General features: G+C 43.5%; 2 protein-coding genes and 1 pseudogene across 4 annotated transcripts in view; 1 reads left to right on the top strand and 2 right to left on the bottom strand.

Moving 5' to 3' along the window:
* LOC116551618 (UDP-glucuronosyltransferase 1-6) overlaps positions 1-12,971 on the bottom strand; it is a 99,316-nt gene that overhangs the window by 13,188 nt on the left and 73,157 nt on the right. The window lies entirely within an intron of this gene.
* On the top strand, positions 5,622-6,677 carry DNAJB3 (DnaJ heat shock protein family (Hsp40) member B3). The gene has a single exon (XM_032277856.1). It carries the CDS (start codon positions 5,713-5,715, stop codon positions 6,385-6,387), a length of 675 nt encoding a protein of 224 aa, XP_032133747.1. The 5' UTR covers positions 5,622-5,712; the 3' UTR covers positions 6,388-6,677.
* LOC116551622 overlaps positions 11,167-12,971 on the bottom strand; it is a 5,802-nt pseudogene continuing 3,997 nt past the window's right edge.

Below are 12,971 nucleotides of genomic sequence, written 5' to 3' on the forward strand. Positions count from 1 at the left end.
GTCAGTACACAAAGGTAGCAGGGTGTTCACTTTCACAGAAAAGAAGGGGGAGCTTTATTAGGTTTCTTAATAGGCAACAACAGTTGAACTGGCCGAAGTTTCATACGCAAATCACATTCTTGAGTGAACACAGCAAAGTAGCTCCAGCACCTCTGGATCCATTAAATTAGTACTTCCATGGACCAAGAAGTGTTACCAGAGGGGTTACCATTAGGCTTCGTTTTCAGAAATTAAACAGAAAGCTTTTTAGAAAGCCTTTTAAAAAGAAATGAACACAACATCACAACCCTCGACTTTCGCTATGGAAACCTGCTGAGAGTGCCGCTCCACAGCTTCCCGGGCACTGCCTGCTCACTTGCATCATGGGTTGCATTCCTTCATCCAACAAATATTTATTGAGTCACAGCACAGTGTGAGGTCTTGAGGTAGCAGGAGAGCCCACCACATGAGTCTCCTGCCTCCTCAGAACTCACACGCCATCAGGAGAGCCAGACTCACCATTTAAACAGATGAGCAGGGACTTAGAAAGCGTGAACCATGCTAGGAAGGAAATGAACAGGAAGGTGGGGGGCGGGACGTGCTGGGGTAGAGAATGACCAGAAAGGGAAATTCACAGGGGGTGCACGTTCACGGAGCTCTTCCCCAAGGACAGGTCTGTATTTAAATCGTGTGAATCTGAAAGAGCAGCCCTGTAACATAGACCTTGAGTGGCTAACTGGACCTGGATTTACAATCGAGCCAACTGGCCCTTTACTCTGAGTGTCCTGAAAACCTGTACATTTTCATAGTTGAGGTTTTCAGCCCTCACCTGAACCAACCAATCAGAGCTCACCCACCTCAGCCACTCAGGGCTCAGCTTCATCAACCAATCAAAGCTCAGCTGTAATAACCAATCAGAATGCAGCTGCATTGACCAATCAGAACTAAGCAAGTTCCTAGCCTTCCTTTGCATAAATGGACCTGATTGGGAACCTGGGAAGGAACTTTTTGCTGTAAAACCTGCCTTCCTTGCTTTCTGTGGCATTCACCTTCATTGTATACTAGAGGCTGTAACTCCCTGGTTTGCAAACTGTTTACTAGAACAAGATCTCTGTCTTCCAAATTCCTGTTCAGAGAACTTTGTTCACAACAAGAAACCAAATAGCTAAGCAAATTCAATTAAGCTAAATTGTACTCATTACATTGACCCAAGGTTCAGGGGAAATAAGGCATTTTGCGAAATTCTGATGACTGAGTTGAAGGCAAAGGAGAAAGATAAGCAAAAGCAGTAATTCAAATTTGTATGTATTGAGCATGGACTCTGGGGCAAGTATTGTGCAGCCAGAACTGTAAACGTTTCAATCTTTTCTTTTGGGATATACCACTATTCTATACAATCCCAAGATAATTGCACAGATCCCAACATTTAAACCATACACATCACTGGCCAGATATACCTGGGGATGTGCTTGGAGGATCATAGAGAAACAGCTAACTAAAGCTTTGGTGCCCTGTGGAGCATATTAACAGGAGCTTAGGGTACCCTCTCTTCTGCTGCTTAGAGTTGAAGCTCTTCCCCACACCCAATCACTCTCTATTTTTTAGGACCAAGATTCTGGGCAAGCAGAAAAGACAGCAATGCTTTCACTCTTTGTTGTATCCTTATCTGCAATTCTGAAATTCACAGTTCAATTTAAATCTTAAGGATGATAATTCTTCCAAAGTCTCAATGCCATGCGAGTTCATTTGTAGATTATAGAGCACAACGGGGCTATAAGCACACAAGTCGCCACTGTAATGATTTTATGACTTTCGAGGCATCATGCAGAGCTTCCAAGCTTTTTGGGGCTGCTGCTGCTGTGTACTTGGATGGTTTGGAGCCACAGCTCTGTCCCTGACCAGAAGATATTTACTAATCTGAATAGCAGCCAATTCACATTCATGCTCATGAATTACAACAGAGAACCACTATTAAGCAATCCAATAAATCTCTGCTCTGGAACCAAAGCAGAATCCATTGCTAATTCCCTCATCCACCAAATATTTATGGAATGTGTGAGCCCTACTATATGCCAGACACTATGCTAGGAACTAGGGCCAGAAAGCCAAGTTAGAAATGGTCCCGACTGTACAGAGGGGTCAGGTGAACAGAGACAAACTCACGACTAGGAAATTACAGGGCATGGTGCTCTGGGGCCTGAGAAATCACACAGCAGGGCAGCAACGTGATGGTCTTGCTCTGGGGGCTACTAAAGAGTGAGATGTCCATGGAAAGCATTTCTGGAATCCTTTCAAAGGTATTTTCTTTTTAAGCTGAAGACAGAAGTTAATAGGCCACCACTTGACACACTCCCATTTCATCAAATCAGAATGAAGAGGCTTGTTACTAAAGGAGCAACATAAACATGTCCCTTGCCCTGTCGATCATCTACAGGACCCTCCAGGGAAACAAAGCCATCTTCCTTGAATCTCCACAGCATTTGGTTCTGCTCTGCCTTGTATCTTTTAGCAGTTTGCAGATCTGTTCTTGCTATTAGACTATAGCTATATCCTATACATATATTACTTACAGGCAAGATTTTGGCTTTGGAATCACCACTCAGGTGACAGTTCATAGTTTTGCAGACAGTAAGCACTCTGGGCATGTTTCTGTATAGAGGTGACTTCCCTTCTCTTTTCGTTCTAGACCCTGTAACCAAGCAAGCAAGTAAGTGCTGAATCTGGATGTTTCTACCACTGTCTCTCAGACCCAGCTGCCATGATTCTATTTCATGGCCCCAGCCCCCCAGTTCCCCAACCCCCAGCTGTCCCTTCTGACTCACTGCATCAGCTGCCCTCTGCACAGACTCACCTCACCACCACTTCTGGCACATTGGTCAGCAGCTTCCTGGGCCCAAAAGAAAATTCAGACTCCTCAGCCTTGCTCTCAAAACTCTGGAATAGATCCCAGCCCACCTGTCATTCTTCCTCTCTTGCCCTTCTGCTTGCCTCCTCCATCTTTTACCCTCCAGCCATTTTGGATCACTTGCTGTTCCCCAAACTTGCTTTGATGTTCCCAAATTGCTTTGTTCACACTGAACTCTACCGCCGACCAGCTTTCTATGACCATTCATTGCGTGCTTACCAAGTGCCAAGTCCCGGGTTTCAGGTTCTGTCACTAGAGGTTATATAAACTTAGCAGGTTGTTCTGGTGAGATAACACATACCCATTAGATCTATCATCCTTTATGAACTCTTAGAATGTTCATTGGTTAATCATTTCCCCTTAGAACTGAATGACCTTTACTAATGTGTTGCCTCACAATTTTTCAAAGCAAAGAATCCAGTGTCAAAAAGAGTAAGGAAGAAGTGAAGAGAACTCAAATCTCAAAACAATGTCCCCCCAAAATTCATGGTGATGATATAGCAGTTCTAGTGGAAATAATCACGTCATCCCAAGTTTATCCCCAGTGCTATAAACATGGCCTGCAAGTCTTAATGGTTTCGATACAATAAATAGTGCTGTATTTTCTTTTGTCTGAGAGGATCTCCCTGGTGTTTGTTTTAGCAGTCAAGAAAAGTGAGTAACACGCACAGTTTACCCTCCATATCCTTGGGCCTCACGTCTGCAGATTCAGCCAACAGCAGACTGAAAACATATGGGGGGGAAAACAATGACCAAAAAATTTATACGAATAAAAAACCAATATTGTAAAACAACTATTTACATAGCATTTACATTTATTAGGTAAAAGTGATCAAGAGATAACTTGAGGTTTATAGGAGGATGTGTGTAGGTTATGTACAAATACTGTGCCATTTTGTAAAAGGAGCTTGAGTATCTAGATTTTGGTATGGAGAAGAGGGTTATCCTAAACTAATCCCTTCAGAATACCAGTGACTAGTGTTCTAAACTAGCAGTTGTCAAAGTATAAGCCAGGAAATCCTAGGGATCCCCAAGAATTTTTCAGGAGAATTTGCAAAGTCAAAACGATTTCCATAATAATGCTACTTGATTTTTTCACTGTCATTCTCTCACAAGTGTACAGTGGGGTTTTCCAGAAGCTACATGGGTGATGTGTAATATTGCAATACACTGAATGCAGAAGCTGACGTGAGAACCCAGCTTTCTATTAAGCCACGTACTAAAGAGAGATGCAAAAAATGTAAAACGATGCCACTCTTATCACTAATTTGTCTCAAAAAAGTAAATAAAAATATGATTTGTTAGTGTGTCATTGGTTTGTTCTTATTAAATTGCCCAATTAATATGTCTTTTAAATTTTTTAAATCTCTAATGCAGTACGTATGATAGATATAATCCACATAAACAAAATCAAATGGGCCCTGGGACTGGAACAATAGAGAACTGCAGTCTTAGACAACAGGATGTCTTCAGCCCAGGTCAGACTAAACTCACTCCCACCACCCTCTTCCTTCCTGTGGCCGAGGAAAAAGCCTGATATAAAGCTGACTTTAAGAAGAACTAAAACAGATTCACAAGATTAAAAACAAACAAGCCCGTTCAAAAGTGGGAGAAGGATAAGAACAGACACTTTACAAAAGAAGACATACATGAGGCCAACAAACATGAAAAACTGCTCATCATCACTGGTCATCAGAGAAATGCAAATCAAAACTATATTGAGATATCATCTCACGCCAGTTAGAATGGCGATCATTAAAAAATCTGGAGACAACAGATACTGGAGAGGATGTAGAGAAATAGGAACACTTTTACACTGTTGGTGGGAGTGTAAATTAGTTCAACCATTGTGGAAGACAGTGTGGCGATTCCTCAAGGACCTAGAAATAGAAATTCCATTTGACCCAGCAATCCCATTACTGGGTATATATCCAAAGGATTATAAATTGTTCTACTATAAGGACACATGCACACAAATGTTCATTGCCGCACTGTTTACAATAGCAAAGACCTGGAACCAACCCAAATGCCCATGGATGATAGACCGGACAGGGAAAATGTGGCACATATACACCATGGAATACTATGCAGCCATAAAGAATGATGAGTTTGTGTCCTTTGTAGGGACATGGATGAACCTGGAAACCATCATTCTCAGCAAACTGACACAAGAACAGAAAATCAAACACCTCATGTTCTTACTCATAGGAGGGTGTTGAACAATGAGAACACATGGACACAGGGAGGGGAGCATCACTGGGGTCTGTCAGGGGGGAAATAGGGGAGGGACAGCGCGGGGTGGGGAGCTGGGGAGAGATAGCATGGGGAGAAATGTCAGATATAGGTGATGGGGAGGAAGGCAGCAAATCAGACTGCCATGTGTGTACCTATGCAACAATCTTGCATGTTCTTCACATGTACCCCAAAACCTACAATGCAATGAAAAAATACAAAAATTTAAAAAATAAGAAAAAAGAAAAACAGTTCTTCAGGCAGCCAAAGTCAAGCGCCTCTGCTTGCCCCAACCTCTTTCCCACCCTTCTTGGAGACCTGGACTGGGCAGGGGCCTGGGGTGGGTGTGGCTGGGAGAGTGGGCGGGGTCTGGTCGCGGGGCATCACAAAGCCACACAGAGAGCAGGGCCAGTCCCAGGAGCACTGCATACTGGGATGCGAGGCGCTCCTAGGCCTCCACCAATGAGATGTGGTGGCGTCATGAGGCGCGTCCCTCCCTGCGGCCCACGTCTCCCAGCACTCAGGCCTGCGCCCAGGGGCTGGGAGCCGGGCCGCTCACTGCGCCAGTGGCCCGCCGGCCGTTCTGGCCGTCCAGCATGGTGGACTACTATGAGGTGCTGGGTGTGCCCCGACAGGCCTCGACCGAGGCCATTAAGAAGGCCTACCGCAAGCTGGCGCTCAAGTGGCACCCCGACAAAAACCCCGAGAACAAGGAGGAAGCGGAGAGGAGATTCAAGCAGGTGGCCGAGGCCTACGAGGTGTTGTCGAACGCCAAGAAACGCGACATCTACGACCGCTACGGCGAGGCGGGGGCGGAGAGCGGCTGCGCCAGCGGCGGACCCTTCGAGGACCCCTTCGAGTATGTCTTCAGCTTCCGCGACCCCGCCGAGGTCTTCAGGGAGTTTTTTGGCGGCCAGGACCTATTCTCGTTTGACTTCTTTGGAAACCCGCTGGAGAATATTTTTGGGGGTCGGAGGAACTCCAGGGGAAGCAGAAGCAGAGGGTCGGCACCCCTTTTCTCCACCTTCAGTGAATTTCCAGCTTTTGGGGGTGGTTTTAATTCTTTTGATACAGGATTTAGTTCCTTTGGTTCCCTGGGAAGTGGGGGCCTTTCTTCCTTCTCCATGTCCTACGGTAGTGATGGGACAGGCACCTTCAAGTCCACGTCGACTTCCACTGAAATAGTTGATGGCAAAAAAATCACCACCAAGAGAATCATTGAAAATGGCCAAGAAAGGGTGGAAGTGGAGGAAGATGGAGAGTTGAGTTAAAGTCCTTGATAATAAATGGCAAAGAGCAGTTGCTCCGCATTGACATCAAATAATTCCGGTCCACATTTGAGTTAAAGCACATCTGGAGGAAGAGCGGACTTTTTTTTTTTTTTGGGCAGGTGAACTTTACTCTCAGAACAACTGTACCCAAGAATTTATAAACACTTGATACCAACGCCTATTCTTACTGTTGGGACTACACGGATAGGATCTCTGTTTGTCTTTCAATCGTTGTAAATATCTGCATGCACTTTGCTATTTATTAAACGTAAGCCTGAAGCAGACAGTGATTTATTTCCTGCTGCTAGGACCGAATTTTCAGCTCAGCACTTGGAACCTTACTCTTTTGCGTTTGGAAAGTGTGAACCAGGTGTTTTGCTCTAAACCATTTGACTTCAATTTTTTAGTGTGTAGTGGTGAAGTCTATGAATATATTAATAATACTTCTGGCTTAATTTAATTATGGATTTTTAATTGCAGATAAATACTTGTGATGTAGGAAGAGTTGACCATTATTTAGATAAAAGGTTAAACCCAGGATTTATAAAAGCAGGTAAACCTGGCAAAGTGGATGCATTAGTTTCCCATCACTGCTATAACAAATTACCATAAACTTGGTGGCTTAAATCTACACACGTTTATTCTGTTAATATTTTGAAGGTCAGACATTTGAATCCCGTATCACGGAGCTGAAATCAGTGTAAGAGGCATGTTCCCTCTGAAGGCTGAGGACAGACCTCGGGATTACATGATTGGTCAATGGTATACTAGGACTGTCCCCAGCCCTAACTTGGTTCTCCAACTATGGTAGGTTCTGGAATTTTTTTTTTTTAAAGCATTTCCATAAGGCCACACAAAACTATCCTATTGCTGTGCTTGGGACATACATCAAATTAGGTTGATGAATGCCAAGTATACCTGTAATACTGTTTGGGTGAGGCACCATACGCACAACTGAGAGTACCTTTCTGTTGGCACAGGTTATGTCCCAAATGAAGACCTTTTGGGGCATGTTGCCTTGGGGTAGTCCATCACAAAGAGTCTCATATTCTAGGGTCATTTCTGAGGAACGGTTTGCTTAAGGCATAAGAGCCACTGAACTAGACAGGCTGAAAAAAATTAAGAGCAGCATCCTGTTAACTTTTTACAGAAAAATAATGGGTTGAATACATTGTTAACCAATAAAGACTGTGAGAATGAGTTTGGATATGCTCTAGTACCCTTAGATTCCAATCTACATGGAATGGCACCCAAACAATACAGAGCAGGAACATGGCAGTCAGCTGGCACCATCCCACAGGGACGCATGGGGTCCCACACTGAAGTCTGAAATCAACATGCTTGGAGGTACCTGGGTAGTGGCTTCTTATATAATAACTAAATAAGATGTATCAGAATAAGACAGACTGTCAGAGCCTTTAAAAAATTAGTTCATTTTTTAGTGAACCAGGCAAGGAAACTTAACATGTGTGAAGATACTGAGTAATTTGCTGGGGGTAGGTTTGCTTTTGAAGCAGTTGAAGTGGTAGGAAGGCATGGGCACAGTTTCATGGTGGTTTTGTGTGTTGGAAATCACCACTCTGGGTAGGGTAGAATGAGTGGGTTTGTATCACACAATTGATTACATAAATCCCACTGTTTGGTGGTCAGTGAAGAATGGCATACCAGTGTCACTCAGAGGTTATGGGTAACAACTCTAGCTAGTTTTAACAGTTGAAAGCAAATACAGGGTTCAGTTTTAATATATTCTGGATTAGTGCTGCCATAAATGGAAAATGTTCCTTTTACAGAAGTGTAAAACTTTGTTTGTTTTAGATACAGGTTCTTACTCTGTAGCTGTTGCCTAGGCAAGATCATAGCTCACTGTAACCATGAATTCCTGGGCTCAAGTGATCCTTCCTCCTCAGCATTCTCAGTAGCTGGGACTACAGACATGCTACCATATCTACCTAATTTAAAAAAAAATCTTCTTGTAGAGATGGGAACTATGTTGACCCACTATGTTGTCCCAGCAAGAGCATTTTATTTAAATAATTTTCAGAATTGAAAATCACTTTTTAAAATGTCTTAGCTCAAAAACAGAAGACTGCTAGAGACCTGTATATTGGTATTCATCTTTTATAAAAGGGTTTGATAAGGTTTTCAGAGTGGAAAAAGGGGGCATTTCGTCTGCTGCAAAGATGACCATCTTGAGATCCTTAAAATGAATTCCCTCCATGGAATTACTTGTACCTTCTGACCAAGCATGCCAGAAAAGGAAAAGCATGACCCTGTAAGCCCCAGGAGACCTGGAGACCTGTGACCATCTCAGTAGGGTCCAAAAATCCAAAATGCCAGACATTTTTTTCTGGTTGGAGCACCACACAGCTGGTTTTAGTTCAGCTTACATCACACACTGGAAAGCATCTGGAAGAGGAAATGATCCTTTCTGTCCATCATCTTCTCCTCTGATTCCACTTTCTGTCTCCAAACAGGTAGAGAGACTTCCCCATCTTGGAAAATCATTCACACAACAGCTTGCCTTTCTGGGAATTTCTAATTCCACTTTCTTATCACATTTCTCAATAAATGCAGATCCATTTCCTTTTCTCAGACTTTCCTTTAAACCCTTTCAGTATAACTTCAATCATCACAAATCTTGTTAGTCTGTTCTCACACTGCTATAAAGACATACCCAAGACTGGGTAATTTATAAAGGAAAGAGGCTTAATTGACTCAGTTCCACATGGCCGGGTTGGGGGCACCTCTGGAAACAAAATTGTGACAGAAGGTGAGAGAGAGGCGAAGGTATGTCTCACATGGCAGCAAGCAAGACAGAGACAAAGAGGAAAAGCTTGTGAGTGAAGGGGGAAAAGTCCCTTATAAAACCATCAGCTCTCATAAGAACACATTCAGTATGATGAGAACAGCATGGGGGAAACTGCCCACATGATCCAGCCACCTCCCACCAGACCCCATCCTTAACACTTGGGGATTATGGAAATTACAATTTGTGATGAGATTTGGGTAGAAACACAGAGTCAAACCATATCATTCTGCCCCCGGCCCCTCCCAAATCTCATGTCTTTTCACATTTTTAAACCAATCGTGCCTTCCGAATAGTCCTCCAAAGTCTTAACTCATTTTAGCATTAACTCAAAAGTCCATAGTCCAAAGTCTCATATGAGACAAGGCAAGTCCCTTCCCCCATGAGCCTGTAAAATCAAAAACAAGTTAGTTACTTCCAAGACACAATAGGGGTACAGAAATTGGGTAAATGTTCTCATTCCAAATGGGAGAAATTGGCCAAAATAAAGGGGCTACAGGGCCCATGCAAGTCCAAAACCAGGCAGGGCACTCATTAAATCTTAAAGCTCCAAAATTATCTCACTTGACTTCATGTCTCACATCTAGGTCATGCTGATGCCAGAAGTGGGCTCCCACAGTCTTGGACAGCTCTGACCCTGTGGCTTTGCAGGGTAAAGCCCCTCTCCTAGCTGCTTTCAGAGGCTGGCACTGAGTGTCTGAGGCTTTTCCAGGCACATGGTGCAAGCTATTGGACCTACTATTCTGAGTTCTGGAGGATGGTGGCCTTATTCTCACAACTCCACTAGGCAGTGCCCCAGTGGCGACTCTATGTGGGGGGCTCCAACCCCACATTTCTCTTCCACACTGCCCTAGCAGAGGTTCTCCATAAGGGCTCCACCCATGCAGCAAAATTCTGCCTGGACAGCCAGACATTTCCATACATCCTCTGAAATTTATGTGAAGGTTCCCAAACCTAAATTCTTATCTTCTGTGTACCTGCAGGCCCAACGCCACATGGAAGCTGCCAAGGCTTGAGGCTTGTACACTCTGAAGCAATAGCCTGAGCTGTACCTTGGCCCCTTTTAGCCATGGCTGGAGCCACTGGGACATAGGGCACCAAATTGTGAGGCCGCACACAGCAGGGGGCGCCTAGACCCAGCCCACAAATTTTTTTTTCCTTCCTAGTCCTCAGGCCTGTGATGGGAGGGTCTGCTGCAAAGTTCTCTCATGCTCTAGGGCCATTTTCCCCATTATCTTGGCAATTAACATTTCGATCCTCCTTATGTAAATTTATGCAGCCAGTATTTCTGCAGCTGGCTTGAATTTCTCCCTACAGAATGGGTGGTTTTTCTTTTCTACCACATGGTGAGGCTGCAAATTTTCCAAACTTTTATGCTGTGCTTCCCTTTTAAACGTAAGTTCCAATTTCAGATCATCTCTCTCAATTTCAAAGTTCCACAGATCCCTAGGGCAAGGGGAAAATGCCACCAGTCTCTTTCTAAACCATGGCAAGAGTGACCTTTGCTCCAGGTCCCAATAAGTTCCTCATCTCCATCTGAGACTGAGCGTGGACTTCATTGTCCACAACATTATCGGCATTTTGGTCAAAACACTTCAACAAGTCTCTAGGAAGTTCCAAACTTTCCCACGTCTTCCTGTCTTCTGAGTTCTCCAAACTGTTCCAACCCCTGCCTGTTACCCAGTTCCAAAGTTACTTCCACATTTTCAAGTATCTTTATAGCAGTAACCCACTCTTGGTGGTACCAATTTACTGTATTAGTCCATTCTCACACTGCTATAAAGACATACCCAAGACTGGGTAATTTATAAAGGAAAGAGCTTTAATTGACTCTCAGTTCCACATGGCTGTGGTGGGGGGAGGGGGAGGCCTCAGGAAACTTACAATCCTGGAAGAAGGTGAGAGAGAGGCAAAGGCATGTCTTACATAGTGGCGTGTGCACACGCATGAGAAACGGGGCGGGGGGAAAGAGCTTGCAAGTGAAGGGAGAAGGGCCCCTTATAAAACCATCAGATCTTATAAGAACTCATTCAGTATGATGAGAGCAGCAGGTGGGAAACTGCCTCCATGATCCAATCACCTCCCACCAGGTCCCATCCTTGACACATGGGGATTATGGGAATTACAATTCAAGATGAGATTTAGTGGGGGACACAGAGCCAAACCTATTAAATCTTGTGTGACCTCATGCTGAGAAACAGTCATTGGTCTCACTATTGAATAATTAGCCTGTTCTTTATCACACTCGAAAATTAGCCTGTTAATGTGGAATTCTCTAAAGGGCATAGCAAGAGTGACATGTGCCATAGTTCCCAATTTGTTCTGCTCCACTGAGATGACAGTGAGGATTTAAGCCAATATACTTAACTCTAGAAAATATGTTCATATTGAAAAACTACAAGAAAAGGGCAACAGTCACTATTTAAATGCCATCCCACTTTTCAACATTTTTACAAATCTAATAAACACATATTTCATCACTGAATAACTAAATTGCATGAGGGGGAAAAACCACCAGTAAAACAAACATTATGGGGTTTGATCAAAAACAAAAATGAAGCTTAGAATCTTTTGCAATAATACCTATGTTAATAAAAAGAAGTAAAGAAATAAGAATACAAAAGGATCTAAAGTCATGGAAGTTCATAAACATTTGGTGAATACACCATAAAAAGGCTGAATTCTCTTATGAAATATATGGCACACCAAGGAATAAAATACAATATTCAGCTCCCAGAGTACCATTTCAATGAAACCCAAATATTCTGGATTAATGAAAGCTGTGTCCAAAATTTTTGATAAAGGAGTAGATCCTACTATAGAAACCTGGAGTGGGATAGGGTGGGTTTGGTGATGTGGTAAGCCCCTCCTGAGAAACCCTTCCCTGCTTGGACACGTGTCCATTCATCACTGTCCTTAGCTTCACTGGGCTTATAGACTCACAGTCTTTTCTCCTCTCTATCCCTTCCACCATCTCTTGGTAATTTCAGCATTCCAAGTAGAAGACTCATTTGACATGCAACCATCATTGTGCCTTCCCAACCCTGAGATGGCCCCACATCATGCACCAGACCCCAAATCCTGACCAGAAAAGCTTTCGTCAGCACAAATTCCTCTCTGGAAAGCAAACTCTGTGTGTCATTCTCTAATCACAGACATCCATCCCACTATCATTGCTCCACTTCCACTGAACTGGGTAAACCTCTTTGAGCTTCTACTTTCTGTGAGTGTTTAGGTCTCCTGTGGACACCTCTCTTTCGCAAGAAGGGATCACTAAAAATTATCACGTCAACAATTGTAATTTGCTGTTGCATCATCTTTCCACTGAAAATTGCACAAGCAAAAACCCTAGGATGGAGCAGTTCCCAGTGTAGTCTCCCTGCTCCTGCCTAGCTGAAGGACATGCACAACCATGAAGACAGTGCCTTTACAAACGAACAGTCTCAGTGAACCAGACCAGTCCTTGTCCATCCTTTGACAGACCCTCATCCTTGCCTCTCCTTCCTCTCAGTGACTATTCAATACACTACTATAGTATTGAAGTACACTACTACTGTATAGACTCCTTAACAGTTTATCTCACCAAAGCCTATTACAACAACGAGAGGCAGAAATGAAATCTTTAAAAAGATAAGTAGATATGGAAGCACTTGCAAGTAAACACATTTTTTTAAAAGTGTTTTGCCTGGAACATTGATTGCATGAAGGCACCAATACAGACCTGAGGTAGCGGCTTCCTGTTGGCACAGTTGATGCCCCCAATGAAGACCATGTTGGG

The sequence above is a fragment of the Sapajus apella genome, unplaced genomic scaffold, assembly GCF_009761245.1.
Source record: "Sapajus apella isolate SASKATOON/1434 unplaced genomic scaffold, GSC_monkey_1.0 scaffold10, whole genome shotgun sequence".
Classification (NCBI taxonomy): Eukaryota; Metazoa; Chordata; class Mammalia; order Primates; family Cebidae; genus Sapajus; species Sapajus apella.